The sequence below is a fragment of the Thamnophis elegans genome, chromosome 4, assembly GCF_009769535.1.
Source record: "Thamnophis elegans isolate rThaEle1 chromosome 4, rThaEle1.pri, whole genome shotgun sequence".
NCBI lineage: Eukaryota > Metazoa > Chordata > Lepidosauria > Squamata > Colubridae > Thamnophis > Thamnophis elegans.
In genome coordinates, this window is record NC_045544.1 from 30,177,030 (window position 1) to 30,198,757 (window position 21,728).

General features: G+C 39.2%; 1 protein-coding gene across 4 annotated transcripts in view; it reads right to left on the reverse strand.

Annotated features, from left to right (window-relative positions):
• PDSS2 (decaprenyl diphosphate synthase subunit 2) overlaps positions 1-21,728 on the reverse strand; it is a 91,256-nt gene that overhangs the window by 8,262 nt on the left and 61,266 nt on the right. For all 4 annotated transcript variants that reach the window (XR_004255274.1, XR_004255273.1, XM_032216565.1 and 1 more), the window contains exons 4-7: positions 20,170-20,244; positions 9,375-9,548; positions 8,591-8,722; positions 7,000-7,035 (exon numbers count right to left, since the gene is read on the reverse strand). Coding sequence is in view for 2 of the 4 variants with exons in the window: in XM_032216565.1 (XP_032072456.1) it covers positions 7,000-7,035; positions 8,591-8,722; positions 9,375-9,548; positions 20,170-20,244 (417 nt within the window). In the remaining 2 variants the exon portion in view is untranslated. The remainder of the gene's footprint in view (positions 1-6,999; positions 7,036-8,590; positions 8,723-9,374; positions 9,549-20,169; positions 20,245-21,728) is intronic.

Consider the following 21,728-nt stretch of genomic DNA (forward strand, 5'->3'; position numbering starts at 1 on the left):
CAGTTGAAATAGGAGGGCATTTATCTCAAATGGAGCTAACAACAGGATTGAAAAATCACTTTTAAGGAGGTGGTCATGTTCAGATAGAAAGGTTAGGGCCAGCCACAGATCCTGTAATTTAATGTACCTTAGAAACCTGAGATGTTCCATAATTGCTTTCTCCAAGTGTCCTTGAATTGAGATACAATGTGCTTTTATCTATTTATTTATATCATGTCTAATTTTTAAATAAACCAAAACTGCTGACCTAAGTCAATAGAGTACAATAAAAATTACTTCTACAATAAACTAAAAGCTGCAGTACACAGAAGTAAAACAATTATTATATTGCTTTCTAATAGCAAATGTCTATTCCTCAGAATTTTTTCCTACAGAGGAATTACTTATATATTTTTTAAGTCTTAGAAGTGAGGTTTTTGCAGAAAATAGAATAAGGCACACATTGATTTGAACTTGAAGTCTGGCTAATTCTTCATAACAAAACACTATTTTCTCTAAGGCCCTGATTCCCCTTAAGAGCCTTTCTCCCAGATTGTAGGGCATTTTTGAAGAATTTTGTACAGTCCTTCAAGTTCTAACTTACATTTTAAAAAAAGCAGTGGTGTTTCATATACTCCTATGAAATCTATCAACTAATCAACAAGAGATAACCTGTGCCTCAGGTAATTTTAAACAATAATTAGTTTCCCCCCTAATACCATTTCTAGTTCTAGATATTTAGCCTATTCAAGAAGTGGCATTTTTAACTCTGGCAATGTACATTTCTAGAAGTAAATATAAGCATTTAAGCTCCTTTACTAGAAAGGATTGTTGGTGGCACTGACGGTCTTCAAAACCGTGTGAGTTTTTTAAATTATTATTTAAGGTGAGAATACTGAAGGAAAATTCCACTTCGGTTCCAGCTAGATTGAACAAAATTATTCAAACATTTCACACCCAACATTGAGAAAAATCTGTTGATTCTGATTAGTTTCCTATATAGGAGAGACACTGACAGAGCGCTACAAAAGTCTGTCCAAGCTGAAAAAGCAGGGAAAAAGAATAGTTCAAACCCAGCTACCCTTGTTTTGCAAGCTCATACTGAAAAAGTACATTCTTTATTTGGAACTTCAACTTCTCACTGTCCCATCTGAATAAACACTGCATCTACCATGTCCAAGAAAGCAAATGTATGCAGCTACAACAGTCTCTCAAATATAAATAGAATCCAAGCCTATCCATCTTTAGAAAAAGAACAAAATCACAAAATAGTGAGGGTTTCCTGCACTAATTGGTGACCCAACTCTCACTCAGACCAACCATTCCCTGCTCTCTCTCGCTCTCATTTAGCTCTCATCCTTCTTTATTGGCTACTTACATGGCATCCTATATCAAACCTTGTAACTTGCTAAAGAGAAAAGAAAAGAAAAAAAAAGCAAACCTAAAATTGATTTGTGGTCAAGCAACTAACTAATCTATTAAGAGTTTGCCATGCTTTTCTAATTTTGTTTTTCTCTTGTGGAGAACCTTCTGCCTCACTAAGTGCTGATATTTCGTCTACCAAGCTGTTAGCCTGAAACAAGGCCAACACAATTTGTAGCTAATAGATTTACTTTTCCTTGTTACAGTTGGAAGGTCTCCGTATTTCTTACTACAGATCTGATTGGTGTTTGTGGCTTCTCTCCTTAACCTCTTCCTCCTTTTCTAAATGGCAGCTGGACAAACATTTATTTAAAGTGCTTCATTTTATATAACTTTTTGGCTGTACTATAATGCAGCTCTTCCTGTCAAAACACAAAATTGGAAAGATACTGCCAAATATTTAACAGTTTAGCTCTTCTATTATATATAGGGAGTATAACTTTACTACAAAACTATGCCTACTGGGCTGGATCCAGATTTTACCATTAAAAAAAATAGAAAGTCTCATTTGGGCTATAGAAAACTTTTGAGTCAATGAAGAGATTCTCTCACTAAGTTATAGGATATGTGATTTTGTTAATTTCCTTTTTTCTAGTGTGGTCTGCAGCAATACTTCCTCGTGATTCAAAGGAATTTCCACCTCCAATGAAAACGTTTCAAGGCTCCAGGGAAATTAGGAAACAATCTACAGGTGATTTGTCCTGCCAAATCTGGATTCTTAATCTTTATTTGGCTCACAAGGTGTGAATCTATGAAGTCTAAATGGCAAAGAAGGAAGGTTCAGTAAGATTGATTAAAAAAAAAAGCCAGCTGAAGCAATTGCATAAATTATTTACAGAAATACATTATTAAAGAAATGTATTAATATGGGAAAAGCACTGCTCCAAATCTGCTTATAGAATCAAAGCAAAGTTAGAAAATTACTTCCAAACAATTCAATTGTACTTATTTGTGAACCTGAATACTGTAAAGTTTTTAATATTACTTTTAAGTATGGCCTGAATGTGTAATCATATAAAAGCAAAAAAGTAAAATACATGGCACTTTATCCAATTTAGCCTTTCCCCATGGGCACACAGACATGGCACAAACAGTCCTCAGCAATCTTTTTATTTCCCCATGATGCTGTCGTCATCTCATCCCCAACTGTACCTTAGGCGGTCTTATTTTAGGTGTACTTATTTTAACTAGTGCTTAAGCAGGCAACAAGTCATAGCTATTTTACATAGCTGTGGATACAATCCAGAGGTGGTATTCAGCAGGTTCTGACCAGTTCTGGAGAACCAGTAGCAGAAATTTTGAGTAGTTAGGAAAACTGGTTAATATCACCTCTGACTGGCCCTACCCCCATCTATTTTCTGCCTCCCAAGTCCCAGCTGATAGGGAGGGAATGGAAATTTTACAATATCCTTCCCCTGACACGCCCACCAAGCCATGCCAGCCCACCAAACCACACCCACAGAGCCGGTAGTAAAAAAATTTTGAATCCCACCACTGATACAATCTGACATGCTTTCTGTGATCTGTTTTATCAGTGATGCTGTAAAGGCGACTGTAGCCAATCAGATCAGCTGGGCATCAATTAGCCATTTTGAGCTGTTGCTGAGGACACAACCCTTCCCTTCTGCTCTCTGGGTACAGTCTTCCAAAACCACTTCAAAATAAATTCTCCCTCTTTACCTGTTTGGTTCTTAAGTCAATCTCAGCTCGGAGACCTAGACCCAAATAGTACTTATCTGGTAGCTATGGTGGTGGTGATGGGGTGGCTGTGTCATGGAACAGGAAAAACTGGTCCTTCTCCCTGCTGCTTCACAATTGTGACCCCATTCCCCCTCTTTCCTTGTTGTTGTTTAGGCTGCTTGAAAGGTGGGTTTAGTATTTTTCTGGAAGAATACTAAACATTTATTTAAACATTAATGCAAACAAAGCACCTTTTGAATCAGTATAATTTTCAAAAATGTAGCCATAAATTTTGCACAGCTAACATTGCAGCTGCTTTGAAAAATGTCCCTAGTTGTCTTTTGGGGTTTATGAATGCAAAGATTCCACTTCCATTGGGCTTTTATTCCATGAATTTAAGTGCTTGCAATTCAAGATTCCGTGTAAGCCCAACCAGTATTTGTTATGTTTATTTACATTTAATTACACCAAGCCATTTTCAGGAAGGCTTTGTCATTTCCTTACATACAGCCAGAGGTGGTATTCAGCCAGTTTCCTCCGGTTCGGGCAAACCCGTAGTGACGGCTGCAGGAGGCTCCGCTCACCCGGCCCAATGTAATGCGCAAGCACTGGGCATAAGCAGTAGGCAGCACACACTCACATTTGCGAACCGGTAGGTAAGGTAAGTGAATCCCACCACTGCATATACAGCTATTACCAGTATTGTTCTTTTTCTTAATTTCTGAACAGAAGAAGAGACTACATCTGAAAAGACTATGTCTGCAGAGACAGTATACAAGTTTTGAGGACCTACACTTCAGCAGAGCTACTTCAAACACTGCTTCTAAGGTTTTTACATTTAACCTATATTTTTTATTCCTTTTTGTTCATGGGAGTTCAAAGAATCCCCCACCCCTTTTACCGGAATAGGATATTAATTGAGGATAATTGATTTTCATATGGTCACAATTCTCTAGAATATTTAACTAGTTTTAACAGATTTAAGTATCAATAAATGGTTTCTCATAGTAGTAACTATGGGCTTTTGAAGTGGGCCAAAATCATTTACAGAAAAAAGATCCTGCAGAATACAAAGGACATATTGGCATGAAAGATCAATGGGACTTTACATTTTCGGAGTGCGCAAGCCAAGTCAGAACATGTTAAGTTGAATGATTGTATATTATGGAAGAGGAACTTCAGCATGAGTCAAACTAGTGCTCGGGTCTCTCCTTGAACTAGCTCTGATTCAACAGAAAATACCTGGACATTTGCCATGGCGGATCTAATTAAGAATCTTTATTGTACACTAGACTGAAGCCAGTTAAATTAGTTGACTGCCTTCTATAAAACGTAGACAACACTTATTGCACCCTCCCAATTTAAGCCAGGACCTCTTTCTCCTGCCTTTTTCATGGCTTAATGGACACCTTGCTTTGAGTTCCTCATGTTTATTGTGAGGTAGCAGTTGGTTATTGACATATTTGGCATTCCTGCCAAGAGAAACTCTAGCTCCCAATGTATCTCCCACAATAGCATCATGTGTATCAAACTGAAAATAGATGATAGGATACATTACAGTCTCAAGTCATCTTTACTATGATTAACTGTGCAAAGTTAACATTTTCCATTTCCTTTGTTTTTGTTGTGAGAACAATAGCAGGGTATTTTATAGAACAGTGCAGTGTTATCATTATTAATCATAACACAGAATTTCCATCCCTTTCCCATGTATATTTTAAATGGTAAATGTGTTTTCTTCCTGCCCCACAATACGAATTGTAAAATTGCTTCAACTTCCATCAACAAGGTTCAAATCAGACAATTAAACATTAGTAAGAGATACAAGGGACTTATTAGTAAGATACAAGGGAATCGGTGGCTCAGTGGTTAAGATCCTGAGCTTGTCGATTGGAAAGGTCAGCAGTTTGGTGGTTTGAATCCCTAGCGCTGCATAATGGAGTGAGCTCCCGTTACTTGTCCCAGCTTCTGCCAACCTAGCAGTTCAAAAGCATGTAAAAATGCAAGTAGAAAAATAGGGACCGCCTTTGGTGGGAAGGTCCGTGTGCCTTCGGCATTTAGTCATGCCGGTCACATGACCACGGAGATGTCTTCGGATAGCACTGGCACTTCGACTTTGAAACTGAGATAAGTACCACCCCCGAGAGTCGGGAACGACTAGCACATATGTGCAAGGGGGAACCTTTACCTTTTTAAGAGATACAAACCCCTACAGTATTAGGCAGGGTTTGAAACTTAAAACTCAAGCAAAGTGATAAAAACAATAGTCCTAACTAAATGTCCTTGTTAAAAGTATTATAGTTCATACATTCCTATAATGTTATGCTTGGGATGGTGTAGCTAACTACTATATGACGCATATTTTGTATGTAGGACAGGAAATATTCACTCAAGGCATTCACGTTACAGTTCACTATGGTGGCCTTCTCAAAGAGTTATTTGTAATTTTCAGTGTGTTCTTATAGGAGGATATAGTTTGGATGCTGATATGCACAGGATCAAAATTTATACAGGTAGTCCTTGACTTATGATCACATCCAAACCCAAATTTTCTGTTGCTAAGTGAAACAATTTTGAAGTAAGTTGTGCCTCATTTTACAACCTTTCTTTCCAGTTGTTTAATTAGTAATAAGGGTGTTAAATGAATCTGGCTTCCCCATTTGACTTTGCTTGTCAGAAGATTGCAAAAAGTGATGACATGACTTTGGGACAGTGCAACCATCATAAATATGAATCAGTTGCCAAACATCTGAATTTTGATGACATGACTATAGGGATGCTGCAATGATCGTAAGTGTAAAAAATGGTCATTAAGCGACTTTTTTCAGTGCCGTTTTAACTTTGAACAATCATAAAACGAATGGTTAAGTCAAGGACTACCTCTGTCATCTGACTATACTAGCAAATTCAACAAGCCAAGACTGTTATAGAATCCACATTTCTATTGATACTTAAGCCTTGATAATTAGGGCTCAAACACTTGCCTTCTTCTGTCTCCCTGGTGCCCTTAAGTTTAGTACTCAAAGGCAAAAGCTACAATGAGAAAATAGCAGCAGGTTGATCCACAACAACAGACCAGAAGTGGTATTCAGGCGGTTCTCTCTGGTTTGGGCGAACCGTTAGCAGTGGCTGCAGGAGGCCCCACCCACCCGCCTTGACGAAATGCAGGACCTTCTGAGCACACTCAGATTTGCGAACCGGTAGGAAAGATAAGTGAATCCCACGACTGAACCAGACATTCATGCAAATCATCCCTTTTCTCTGGGGAATCTGGAAAATGAGACTTTCAAATGAGACTCAGCAACATGATTCCATTACCAAAATTTGTGAAGCAGCAGAGATTTTAATGCATATGTCCATTCAGGCAAGTCCAACCTAGGGGAAGCTCTTCCTATAACCACTCTTTTGTTACAGTTAAATTCTGGGGACTGACAGAGAATATAATTGGTAGAGAATAGCGATGCATATAAGCTGAAGTTACATGGGTTCCCCAAAAGTAAGTTATTAGAATATAATTAGCCTAAAGGCTGTCAAATCTGATCCTAATTAGTCTTCTAAAAACAAGAACAATAATAATTGCATCAGTAATATACAGGAGCAATAAGAAACACACTTGGATATGGGAATATTTGCTGGCTGTACACCTGATTGCTGTGCTATTTTGTAAGTGCATCCAGTTCTGAGTCTATCATGCCTGAAATCAGACTCAGCTGAAAATCCAATCCTGCCCTATTATTGCAGTTTATATACCTGTATCACACACACTGTACTGTAATTGTTATAAGCTGCTTTACGAGGCAATTTGTGATTGAAATCTGAGATGAAATACTATAATTTAATAGCAAGGCTCATTCATATATTCCTTCAAACATAAAAGTTAACAAGTCTTTAGAATGAAGACATATTTTAGCTACTCACCTTGCTATAGTCTATTAAGTCTTCTTCGCCTTGAGTCTTAAACCATGTAAGAAAAACAAATAAAATTATATTACTACAAGCCTGTAAATCATAAGCTGTACAAAGCTCTAAGAAAAATCTAACACATTGTGCTAAATAGGTAAAGGTTTTTCTGTCAGTCATGTCCAACTCTAGGGCCCGCTGCTGATCTCTGTTTCTTGGCCAAGGGAGCAGTGTTGTCTGAAAACAATTTCTGTGGTCATGTATCCAGCACAGCTAAGCTATACGCCAAAGGCACACCAAAATGGTACTTATTAATCTATTCTCATTTGCATGCTTTTGAACTGCTATGTGGGCAGGAGCAGAGGCAAGTAATGGAAGCTCACCCTATTGCATGAAGCTCGAGTCCCAATCCCAGGCTATCAGTTCTCCAGCTGAGAAGCTCAGCTTCTTTAATCATTGAGCCTTCATGCCCCTGTGCTACATAGTAAACCCATATATTTTTTCATCAGGTTTAAGGGCTCACATTTGGCTTGTCAGGTGTCTACTGGTTTCTGTTCTACTGACATCTTTCAGAGAGTGGACATGATACGTGCTGCTCAAAGAAACTAGTTCTTTCAACTACCCCTCAAGTGGAATTCTTTCTTTTGTTTCTGAGAAAGACTGTGATGAATTTATGGATCAATGAAGCATGGCCCTTAGCCACATTCTGCATTACTTTCCTCTATGCAATTACAGTCTCATGAGAAAGAATGGGAGCAGGCAAATTACGTCCACCTCTGCATGTAACCCATAGTAGAAAATACAGCTCTGAAGGATCAGCCTCACATAAAGACAGAGCTTGCAATGTAGAAAATACACACTGTCAAACTTTTTGAAGGGTTCCCCAGGAAGAAAAGAAGCAAGGGAGCAAGGTGGGGTGCTTCACTCTATTTCCCATTTAAACTACCCATTGAAGAAAGAATCATGTATTAAACGACTTATATCAAGGCTTACATTAAAATGCTTCTATTTGAGATAGCTTTTGGGAAGGAACCACAATCATAAGATAAGCAATAATATCAAAGCCAGTAGGCTAACATGTGCCCAACCAGCTGTGTTTTGAATTATAATCATATATGCATGAGCAGCTCATTCCCTCTGCTTTATGCTAGAAATATTCAATTATTGTAAAACTAAAACTGTAGGGAAGGAAGGCATATTTTAAATTACATTTATTTTTGTATTTTAATAAAATTGAGTCTAACCGGATGAATTTTAAAAAGAAATTACCATAAGAATCATAGACTTTATGCACATAAACACACTCAACAGTAGCACATTTAATTTCTAGTTCTACTAAATAATAAACATGCAAAATGGGAAAACTATTTCTTTTCATAAATGTTTAGTGTTCTTCAAATGGAAGAGAAAAAAAAAAGAATTATAACATTAATACCTTTTATGGAACTGAATAGTTGGATTCAGACTCTATAACTGTGGTTAATATTAACTATTAACTATAATAGCTATTAACTGTTAACTATAACTAAAAACAAATTAATATGAGGGGATGATTATGATTTTGTAAGATGTACAAACATAGCCACTATAGATGTAATTACTTATTTACCTCTTTAATTTGCTTAATCCAGACTTCTCTTCCAACAAACTCTTGATGGAATACTACAGGAGCAGAATTTAAGTTAAATGGCAGGGAATCATTCGAATTTCCATCAATAAATGGCTGAATATCAGCATTTAGCTGAAAGAAGGGGATTAAAATAATGAAGTTAAGAGTAGTTATCCACAGGAAATACATTTCACAACAACTAATATATGAAGATTGCAAAAGACAGCTGATCTTTATACAGCTATTGAGATTTGATTATTCTAATATTTCAACTGAATTTTTATGTTGATGGTTTCATTTGTTAGTTGTTAACATTACATCAATTACTTGCCATACGTACCATGAATAAGATGGGATGCAATTTTCTAGATAAATACATTGACAATTTCCAAGGAGGCCTAGTACCCTCTTTTGTCCCCTTCCACAGATGTTCCAGCAGCTATCATAACTCCCCAAATCTCTCTAATTCCATACTGAGCTCCCTGTAAACCTTCTGCTCACTCCTCCTATTCGCTCACATTCGCTTCCTGGGATTAGTTGGCTACTTTGACAGCTGTCTCAGTTTTAAAGGCTGTAAGTATATCGAATCAACATAGCACAAGGAAATGAATTCTGTGATATGCTAAATACTTCATATAAGTATTTTTCCATGCAGTTTAGTCACAAATGAACTAAATGTGTATGTGTTTTTTTAAAGAAACATGTTATCTACAGAAAGACATGCTTCTTGAAATATGTATGCTGGCTGCTTGGCCATTCGGGAAGCTTTTAAAGGAAGTCATACCTTGTGACACATAGACATGTGCTTCCCGTAATTAAATGCCATCTTCTGAATTCCTACAGCGTGCTTTGCCAGCTCCATTGCAGCATGGCAGCTTTTTGCCAGCAAGACACAATGAGATTGGAAAACCTGCTCTTTCCAATCTGATATTCTGATGTCGTCTGTGAGAATGTTTTCCTAGAAACACAAAGAAAGATGTTACACATTCTAAAAATAATCAACAATGATAGAACAATGTAATTGTTCAATACGTGCCATTTGAAGCAATTCATTCTGCTGGCTTAAGAGACAGAAATGATAGAAATAAATGGTTTTTCAAAAAATGTTAAGCTTCTGCGCAATATTCTCAATATCTTTCTCCCCCCCCCCCTGGCATTTACCTTTCTTAACTTATAAACCAAACTATAAATTCCTGTGATCTATCTAGATCTCTATGTTGGGATTTTAATGTGACTGAATTATAGCTAACTACTAATTATCACACTACTAATGTAAGTATGATTACAAAACAAAACAAAAATATAAATATTAGCCTGGAAGAAAATATGAGTATAAAAAATAGGTGGTTACAGGAAAAGCTTTGTGATGGACAGAGGGAAAACTGAACAGTTACTTGCTTTACATCTAGAATCATCCTCTTCTATTGCTTTAAAAGAGTAGTGACAAAAGAGGTTTCAGGATGAAAGACATTTAGAGAGCCAGTTTGGTCTAGTGGTTAAGGCACCAGGCTAGAAAGCAAGAAACCATAAGTTCAAGTCTTGCCTTAGCTATGAATTTATAATTATTGTACAATTTTAAAGGTGGGATATAGACAAACAAACAAACGTCAAGATGCCTTCATATAAATCCTGTTCTAAAAGCATTTAAATCTGCCTGGGATAGTCCAACAACTATGGATACTCAGTGTCTTAGGAGAAGCCTTCAGAACCCCAGATACTGCTGATTTAACTTGAGATCACCTGATAAACAAAAATCCCATAATGTACAGACAGAACATGCATTTGTTTATATGAGAAATGTAATATCCATAGACTGTATGTTGATATGATATATATTATTCAAAGTGGTTCACCAACATTTTGATTACATCTAGGACTTTTTATTATTGCAGTGACTTCTCTTTCTTTTCTATTATCTACCATGAAGAGATTTAATGGTCTCTATCAGGGGTGGGTCCCGGCTGCCGCTACTGCCGGTTTGCTCAGGGACATGCCGCGCATGCACACTTGATGTGCGCTGTGAGCACATGCTCAGTGCAACAAAAATTGCTATGCGCAGAAGGCAAAAACATGATGGTGTCATCTATGGCACTGCTGAGAGAACCGATTCAGGGGAGTGGCAGGCCTGGGTCGCTGCCGGTTCCAGCGACTCAGGCCGCCAAGTTACTACCGATTCAACTGAACTGATAGGAACCCACCTCTGGTGTCTTATCAAGAGTAAATAGCTGCAAAAAAGCACAGAACCTATTTGGTGACTGCCTTCAGGATGGGCTGGAAGACAGCTAAAGATCCAGGCAAAAAGTGATTACGCCAGCTACACAATTCTGGCTCTATGAGTTACTTCAATTAAGTTGCTTAGAAGAGAGAACTAAATCTGCATGACACTATAATTTTCTAGTAAGGTATTATCTGACATAAAATTGGTAAAAAATGAAATAAAATCCCTGCATTCAGTTGTAATCTTCCTCCTTTGTGGCTACTGCCAAAGAGTGCTGTGTTGCAAGGAGATAATATGAGACTGATGGGAAAAGTAGTACAATTCCTCAAAGCCAGCTTGCTGAACGTTGTACCATTTCATTTCATTGTTTTCAACTTCCATGAAGGGAGGTGTTAATGGGAAAAGAGAAGGCAACAAGGGAAACCACACATTTGCTCTTCTATTTGTGACAGTTCAGTAAATGGCAATCACATTTACTTTAGAACAGGGATCTCCAACCTTTTGAACCTCAGGGACCACCAAATCCATAATTTTAAATCCCGCGGACCACTGGAGGGGAGGGTCATCTGCCTTTCGGGCCTAGGTATGCTTCTGCGAGGCCTCCGGGTAGGAGGTCCGAGAGAAAGCACCTGGTCCAGGCACACAGCATGGAAGCCTCTTTTGCGTTCTTTCTCTCAAGAAGCTTGGTCAATCTGAGTGAAGGAAAACGAAGATGGGCAGACTGACGGTGGCTTGCTGACGTTGGTGGGAAAGTCGGTCCCATATTCCAGAGCTGTAACAGTCACAGGACTGGCCCTTTGGTTATCCTGGAGAAGCTCCTCCACCTAGGTGCATGGGCCTGCGGAGGAGCTCCCCATCAGGCCGGTGTACCCAGGTGGAGGAGCTGCTCTGGGATGACCAAAGGGCCAGTCCTGTGACTACTACAGCTCTGGAATATGGAACCAGCCCATGGTGGGGCTGGAAACCTCTGCCATAGGTGGGTGGCATGTGCAATGTGCAACTTTGCAGGTGGTGCAACATGCAAAAGGAGCGCAGCCCTCGACAGCTGGAACAAGGTAATGACGCTATTGCGGGGGGGGGGAAGCGGCCCGAAGCAGTGGTAGTGATGGCTGGAAGAAATGAAAGCAACGTCCTACTTACATTTGCGCGGCATCAGCATTCCACCTTTGCTGCGGTAAATTTACACCAGCTGGTGGTGCCAAGGCAGCCCTCGTCTCCTGCTGCTTGAGGCTCGGAACGGTAAACCACATTCAGGAAACATTACAGCAAAGAGAAGCAGCCGGAGTCAACCCTACCTTTGCTGCCCATTGTGGACGGTAGATCGGCCCCCTACAAACTCTTGTCACTCAAGGAGCCTGGCCAAAGTTTACTTCAGTGCTGCTTCAGCGAGCACGCGAGAGATGAGAGTTTGCAGGGGGCTGCTCTAGCGTCCGCAATGGACAGCAAAGGTAGGATTGACCCCGGGCGCTTGTCTCTGCTAACAGGCAGCTAAGCTAACTGCCTGAAGGACCCCATCCTGTCCCTGGGAGTCAAAGCGGTGAAGTGCTAGTGGTATGGGAAACCTCTGCTGGGCTCCTCGAGTGAAATGCAAAGATTTCTCTGTGGACCACCGAAATGTTCTTATGGACCAAGGTATGTGCTCTAAAAGTATGTTCACCTAAAATCTGAATTACTATTTACTTATTAAATTTATATGCTGACCACCTCATTCTGAAATGTTATTTTATTCATTTTTATTTACATGAGTATGATTCCATTTAAACGCTGTTAAATCTTAATCTTTATTTATGCAGAAGAATCGTACGGCTGGCAAAAAGTAACAGATTTTGAAAGGAGTTATGTTTGTTGTCAAGTAAGGCACATGTTCATTTTCATTTTTTACATTTTACCTAAAATGAATAATCTCACTAGGTTGGGTATAAATGTTTGGCTATTATCATTTGCAGAAATGTAGCAACCGCTTCCTCCAGAACCAGAGATTTGATGTGACACTGAATGAATGTAAGAACAGAAGTGGAAGATGTAGAAGAACGGGCTGAAACAAGGAAGTGTATTGTTTCCAACATTGTATAACATATATACAATTGATTAACCAGTTCCCAACAACACATGTCTATTCATCTATGCAGATGATACAGCAGTGGCTGCACAAGGATCAATTATTGATGAGCTATCTGGGAAGCCTACAGTAGCACTTGTAGAATAAAGACCATATTACACTATCAAAGGATAGTCTATGTTGCACACATCAGCTTTGGCCTTGATGTCTGCTCCAGTGTGGGGCACATCTGCACATACGAAACACATTGATATCACCATCAATGAAGAAGGAACAGAATGTCTCAAACCTACACCAATTGAGAAAATATATCATCTTGCTGGCATTGCTCCATCTAAGATCAAGAGAAAGGTAGCAGCAGACGCCGAGAACTAAACAAGAGAATGATCCTTGACATCCTCTGAATGGCCCCAAACCTGCTGCCTTAGATCTAGGAACAGCTTTATGGCACAAATAAACATTATTGTGGATACACAAAACCAAAAACAAATTAAAAGATGGAGGAAGAAGACCATCAAGCAAGGAATAACATTAAAGGAGGATTTGGCTGAAGGATCCGACCTACCTTATAGTACCTGGCGAACTCTGAATAGGTTGGCGTGCCTAAGTGTAAAGTCAATGTGTCAAGTGAAGGCTCTTAGCAGATAATAACATGCTGTGTGAATGTGGAGAGAAACAGAACCCAGCCTATCTGCTAGTATGTCATCTACTACCAGAAACATGTACCAAGAATGACTTATTTTTGGCCAGCGACAAAACCAAGAAGGTGGCTTCATTCTGATAGTTTAAAGTTTGATCTAGACATGGAAGAAGAAACAACGGCATCCAAAGAAAGCATTCAGTCTGAGTACCTATTAATAATGGATGCAAATCAACTGCTTCATTTATTTGAATTAACATTCCACAAGGCTTGTCTGCCCACATGTGAAACAGATATCGTCCTATAATGTCAAATGTATTTAAAAGTAACTAGTATACGTACATAACAAAGGGTGGGCCCTGTCCTGAAAATAACTTGCAGACCCAGACATTTCTGTTATCAGTCCATAGTAACTGCTATTATAAATATATATATTTGTCTTGACCCTTAAAGAATAATTACTGAATAAAATGCTACAGTATTATGAAAATGATCACTTTTAAATATGGAAATACATACATTCCAATCAGTAGTGGGATTCAATTTTTTTAACTACTTTTTAACTTTAACTTTTAATAAATTTATATGCCGCCCAATCTCGTAGGACTCTGGGCAGCTTACAGAAAAAGTTAATATAAGGAGTTAAAAATAAGGAACAATTTAAAAAGAAACAATTTAAAAAACAACAACCATACACTCAATCTGGGTGGGGCAGGACCTCATTCCTGAAGTCAACAGCCCCAGGCTTGCCGGAAGAGCCAGGTTTTGGTGGCTTTTCGGAAGGACGAGAGAGTGGGGAGGGTCCAGATCTCTACGGGTAGATCGTTCCACAGGGTCAGAGCAGCTACAGAGAAGGCCCTCCTCCGAGGAGCCGCCAGCTGGCATTGTCCGGTCGACGGCACCCGGAGAAGGCCCAGTCTGTGAGTTCTTATCGGCCGTTGGGAGGTATGTGGCAGGAGGCGGTCTCCCAGATATCCAGGTCCTAGGCCATGTAGGGCTTTAAAGGTGATGACCAGCACCTTGAAGTGTGTGCGGAGACAATCGGAAGCCAGTGCAGCTTGCAGAGGATAGGTGTAATATGGGTGTATCTAGGAACACCCATAATCGCTCGCGCAGCTGCGTTCTGGACTAACTGTAGTCTTCGAACACTTTTCAAGGGCAGCCCCATGTAAAGCGCATTACAGTAATCGAGCTTAGAGGTGACGAGGGCATGAGTGACCATTCGAAGTGCCTCCCGGTCCAGATAGGCTTCATGTAGATGTTAAATAGGAGGGGGGACAGGACCAAACCCTGCGGCACCCCATATTTAAGGGGCCTAGGGGTCGACCTCTGTCCTCCAACCAACACTGACTGCGACCTGTCCAAGAGGTAGGAGGAGAACCACCGTAAAACAGTGCCTCCCACTCCCACCTCCCGCAACCGCCGCAGAAGGATACCATGGTCGATGGTATCGAAGGCTGCTGAGAGGTCAAGAAGCACCAGGATAGAGGAATGTCCTCTATCCCTGGCCCGCCAGAGATCATCGATCAGCGCGACCAAAGCAGTTTTGGTGCCGTAACCAGGCCTGAAACCAGACTGAAAAGGGTCTAGATAATCTGTTTTATCCAAGGACCGTTGGAGTTGAAAGGCCACCACCTTCTCAACAACCTTCCCTACAAAAGGGAGGTTGGAGACTGGACGATAGTTGTTAAGGATAGCTGGGTCCAGAGAAGGCTTCTTAAGGAGGGGTCTCACCACCGCATCCTTCAGTGGGTGCGGGTCCTGTGGGCATGGCATGGCTTGCTGGGCATGGCAGGGGAAGGATACTGTAAAATCTCCATTCCCACCCACTCCAGGGGAAGGTTACTGCAAAATCCCCATTTCCACCCAATCACTGGGACTTGGGAGGCAAAGAATAGATGGGGGTGGGGACAGTCAGAGGTGGTATTTACCTATTCTCCGAACTACTCACAATTTCCACTACCAGTTCTCCAGAACTGGTCAGAACCTGCTGAATACCACCTCTGAATCCAATGTAGGAGGTCCTGAGAAGATTCTTGTATAAGGATTATCTATCAATAAAGATGTGTGCATATACACACAAAGCAGGGAAGCTGCTTTCTCTTAGGATATTTCTAAGTAATAGCAAGATGGCATCAGCATACACAATAGTGCCTTTGATCTTACAATGTTGAAAAAAAATTAAGATGGATGAAACTTCCTGAAGATAGCCAAGTATTATGAAATCTCTGCATTTTGACATAATCTATGAGATTTTAGCCATTTACATTTTAAACTTCACACTTTATAATAACTAACTTTCTCTTATAAGAATTATGGCCATGCAATCCTTCACTTTTGATTAAAAAAAAGTTTTGGAATGCCCAGAAGCATGAACACAGAACTTGCTTGCAATATTCTAGCTAGAGAAGTCTGGAAGTTGAAATCCACATATCTTAAATTTGGCAAGTTGGAAAAACACGGACCTAAACCTCAGTGCCAGGTTTCTGGAGGACATCCTTCTCCCAAAAACATCTGTCCATACAATAAGCTCCAATAAGGAGGACCTGCATCAGGTTCCTCTTTTAAACTTCGCGATCTCATGGGACCTAGAAAGTGTGCTTTTTCACACTGCTCCTATGGTCTGGAATAGTCTCCCATCCAATACAGGACAGGCCTCAACTCTGCTTTCCTTTCTACTTTCATATACCCCCCCCCCCAAAGAACCTTTTATAAATGAAGCTGAAACTTTCCGCAGTACTAATAGAAACACCATACAGTATGATAAATTGTGACACATACATAATTCAGAAGTAAACTGTAAAGTCTTAGTATAATTTAAAGCTCCATAAATATATTTAGGATGCAAATACAAAGATAACATTTCTGCCAAAGTTTATATAAATGCAACCACATTTTAAAAAGAAAGTTAAAGTATGACAGTTCCTGCAATCTGGTGAAACTGTTCGATATTATTAAACACACACAGCATATATTATACTGTACACTAAAATGGACAAAGTACTGGGAGAAAAATTTAGAATTTGGAAATAGGATATTCTGATTCCATCTTTCATTTTTCTTCTAAATTCTATCTAGTCTTCTCTATGGTTAAGCATTTGCCCCCATTCCTATCCAGGTAAGTCTCACATATGCAGGCCAAGCAGGTCCACTTGTTCCACAATTAACAAATTGTGGAGGATTGTGGTCTTATTACAAACAAATCTGGCATTAACTAACAGAAGCTGAAGCAATATATCCAGAAGAACATAGGGAAGAGGCAATTAATTCTGAAGAGGACGGCATATCCTTCTAGAACTCCATCTAGGACTTTCCATCTTATCTCCCTCTGCCAGTCACTGTGGTAATTTGTCTTCTGTCCCTATAACTCATACGAAATATCCTCAGTTTAAGCAACATCCTCAAGCCCTGAAACATCCTTCCAATCAAACTTTCTCCTCGCTGTCAAACGTCATTCGAGTCTGACTATCAAGCTAAATGGGCTTTTCTGTCAGCACTATTACAGTATGCTGTATATTCTGCTTCCAATTGAGTTCATATTACTGGCAAAAATATGTTTGGTTGTGTATAAGAATATGCACTATACCTGCCCTCTCCCCAAAGGTGGGTTCCTACCGGTTCGAGGGATGGAGGGAGGAAGAGAGAGAAAAAAGAGAGTAAAGAAGGACCACAAGCCTGGCACTAGACACAGCTTTGAAACAGCAAAGCAATCCAGGGCTGGAAGGGACCTCAGAGGTCATCTAGTCCAACCACCTGCTCCAGCAGGAGACCATCTAGTCCACTTTAGCACATAATATTGTCTTGGGTATTTAAAGCAGCCAATGGAACTCTCAATTGTCTTGGGTATTTAATGCAGCCAATTGGACTGAATTCTCCAAGCCATCAGGCTATAGAGCAGTGATGGCTAACCTTTTCCGGAGCAAGTAGCCAAAGCACATGTGTGCCATAGGTTCGCCATCATGGCTATGGAGAAAAGAATAGAAAATAATTATAAAAATATTTGAAAATGAAATGCACGAACTGCAATAAACTAAAGTTTCTTTTAAAAACAACCCGGATTCTAAATGATTTGAAATACATCTTAATTTGTGACACTGCTGTTCGTCACACCCTGTCACAAAGACAATATGGCATTGCAAACTTCAGTTAAATCTAAGTCAGAACAATGCACAGGCTGGAAAAAAAAAACATGGCAATTTGGATCATTCAGTGCTTCAGCTATAAAGTGAGATGATTCAACGATCTTTATTTTCCCATCTGTGTAGGAAAAAAGCCAATAAAATTGTGAGTCTTCAGCAGCAACACAGTAACCCTGCAAACATCTTGCATGTGATTGATGTCTCACTTAGCAGATGTCTTACTGCTTGTTGGACATGACAGGACATATTTTATTGGTCTATTAATATATGCCTTTGATGTTTGTGATAAAAAGGGTTAGAATAAATGGACCCATAAAATGCATTATTTTATTCAAATTCCACAGTAAACTGTGTTTAAATGAGAGAAAAAACAGGGCTCCATCCTTATTCCACAAAATATACCTTAAAGGGAAAATGAAATGTGAAAGGAGAAAGAAAAATGAAATGAAGATAGATAATAAGAGAACACAACTTTCTCTGATTACACTATTATTTAGAGGTAAACTTCAGCTGCAAGCTGACCTTCATTCTCTTCCATCTTTCACCACTCAATCTTTTCTCCATTCCTTTTCAGACAATTACAGAAACACATTGAGAAATCTAGCTTTGTCTGAAAGGGCTCTGACAGATACTACAAAGATAAAAGTACACTATATAGAACTTCCAAAGAGATGTATACAGGTAATCCTTGACCTACACCAACTCAATTTCATTGAGGGCCTCATCAGGGTTGTGTTTGACCTCGGGGGGGTGGGGTGGGACTGGGGTAGTTGTGGCCAGGGTAGGTGTGGCCAGCATGATGTCACACAGTAAAAACTTGCTTCCGAGCCGTTTTTGGCTGCAAGGGCCCCCTGCAACCCTCTTAAGACTGGATTTTGGGTTCTACATTGTTGCGGTTGTTAAGCGAGATACCACATAATAGACTGGATATCATGATGACTTCGATGATAGTCATTAAGCAAGTCACCACAGTCATTAAGCTAATCCAACATTTTCAATGGGTGTTTTTTGCCATTTTCTGTTGAAAACGTGAAAAAAAATTGCAAACCCTGGTGACATGATGTGAGATGCTGCAAACGGTCTTTAAGGTAAACCAGTCACCAAGCACCTGAAATGCAATCACACAAGTGTGCTCAGATATCTATCTGAAAGTTGAAACTTCGAGATTGTGTCATATATAGCTTTTTAAAAATCCAGCTTGGTTTTGAATAGTTGTTAAATAGCACTAGAACTTAGATTTATATACTGGTTCACAGTGCTTTACAGTCCTCTCTAAGCGGTTTACAGAGTCAGGACATTGCCCCCAATAATCTGGGTCCTCTTTTTACCGACCTTGGAAGGATGGAAGGTTGAGTCAATCTTCAGCCAGTGAGAATCGAACTGCCAAACTGCTGGCAGTAGGCTGTCAACAGAATTAGCCTGCAGTACTGCATTCTAACCCATGACCCGTCAAAACCGAGGTCCACAAAAGCGCGCTCGCCGAAAGCGTGTATGTGACGTCATCACAGCGCGACGAAAAAAATTAAAAATTGAAATAAAAATAAAATTAAAGCAAGCCGATTCACATAAAGGTAAGGGTTAGGGTTAGGGTTAGGGTTAGGTTAAGGGTTAGGTTTAGAGCATTAGGGTTACATTTAGCGTTAGGTTAAGGGTTAGCATTAGGTTTAGCGTTAGGTTAAGGGTTAGGTTTAGGGTTAGGTTAAGGGTTAGGTTTAGGGTTAGGTTTGGGGAGGTTAGGGTAAGGTTTTCGCTTTAATTTTACATTTACCAATCACAGCGCGATGTTTTCGTCGCGCTGTGATGACGTCACGTACGCGCTTTTGTCGAGCGCGCTTTTGTCTACCGCGGTTTTGTGGTGGAACCTTCTAACCCACTGTGCCACCATGGCTCTTAAGTCATGTTAATGCTATTTGCAACCTTCCCAAGGGCCTTCCAACAAGACAGACAGATATTCCTCAACTTACAACCATTCAAAGTTACAATAGCAGTGAAAAAAGTAACTTATGACTATTTTCACACTTATGACCGTTGCAGCATCCACATGGTCGTATGATCAAAATCTGGATTCTTGGCAACTGGCATGTATTTATGACAGTTCCACTGTCCCAGGTTAATTATGTGATTACCATTTGCAATCTTCTGACAAAGAAAGTCAATGGGGGAAGCCAGATTCACATAAGAACTGCAGTGATTTGCCTTTATAACCACAAAGGTCACAAAGGTCGTAAAATGGGATGTGACTCACTTAACAACTTTCTTAGTAACAGAAACTAAATTGGGTTAAATTGTGGTCATAAGTGGAGGACTCCCTGTATTTACAAATACAAAACATACTAAGAAAGAGAAACGTGACATTTTATATAATTAGAGCATCTGACTAATGGGGCTATGCTCTGAAAAGTTACGCTCTAATAATTGTAACATGAAGGGAAGTTTTGATTCAGATTAACCCAAGCTTTATTTTTTAAACTAAGAGGGAGAAAGTGATTTAAACACAAGGACATTTGTGAACTATCAATTTACCTTTCCCGGGCTTGAATTTTCGCAATATATTCCTTGTATTAAGTCGCCAATGGCACTTGACATTATCTCTACCACCTGAAAGAAAAAGAACAAGTTTTCAGCAAGATAAGTACACCGTTACTAAAGGATGCTAAACTAAGAACACAGGGAGGCTTTAATAAAAAAAAAATCTGTATCCTGAAGGCACTTTATGCAGAGATATATTTTTAAAAAACTACATTTCAAGTTAATTTAAAAAAAGCAAAACACATTTGTTTGTTTTTATTTATTAAAGTGAAGAGTTCTCAAATTGTACATTGAGACACCCCCATCCCCAAGGGACTATGAGCAATTTAGAGATTTTAAAAAAAACCAAAATCAGGTTTTGTGCAGACAAAATGGGAATACTGTCAAAACTCACCCTATGGTTGGTTCCTTATTTTGTATGAACAAGCCCCAAGTGGGGAGCTGCTAAATTACAAGGTTGTATGATGTATAGGTTAAAATTTAATTATTAAAAACAGTATACTTATTTCTTGCACAAACCCAACACCAATAAAGTATTAGTTTTATTCATGAGGGAGTTTTGTACAAATACGTCTTTCATATTAATGGGTTGTGGTACTACAAAGTTAGAAAACCACTATATTAAAATATAAATTAAATAGGCTACCAGGCGTACAGAGATCAGAACAACCTTCTGGGAACTATTAAAAATTCAGCCTTTTATACCTAAGATGTTTGTTTTTAAACCCAGTTAATCTTTATAACTCATTTCATATACTGGACACACTGTATTTGCATTTAGCAGCCTATCCCAGAAATGACAGTGACTTGTACATATATTTTTTTTGGCCAACATGGAATTGTTATTTAGCAAACTGTTTATCTTTAAGGTTCTCAGATTTTCCCATTAAAAACTGAATAGAATCCAAAATAAAAAACCAAACATAGTTTCAGCTAGATTATGGTCTCACTGGAAATAAGAAATCGGAGCTCTGATTACGAACCCCCTTTGCTAGAATAATATAGGACTATTCAGAGCAATATATTTAATATATACCTACCTTACGGCTATCCTGCCTGCTATAGGTTTATTCTTCCATGATTAATTTCCTAGGTATATGGGTCTATATCAAATTCTCCCTCCCTCTTGCCTAAAATGGTGTCCATTTATTATTGAATTAAGAGTATTCAGTTTCAGGTTTTTATCATTCTTGTAACTGAAGCCGGTATGGAAAATAAAGGCCCAAATGTTACTTCTATAAACCTCTTAACATTCTTGATGACCATTATAGCTTCATATACTGTATAGGTCTTCCCCCACTCTATTATGTTTAGATTAAAATCCTATATACTTTAGCTATGAAAGAAAGCCACACTGAGCCTTATATGGTTTACTTCTGAGTAAACATGGACAGCAGCATGCTTTTGATCTCTTAAACAAACATGCTTAGCAAGACACCTTTGCAAATGGAACCAATTAATCTTTTTTTAAAATGATGTACGGGAATTAATTTCTAAGTCTCTTTAAGAACAGCCTCCTTTTCAGAGAGAAAATTTGTCTTGCCCTTTCAGTA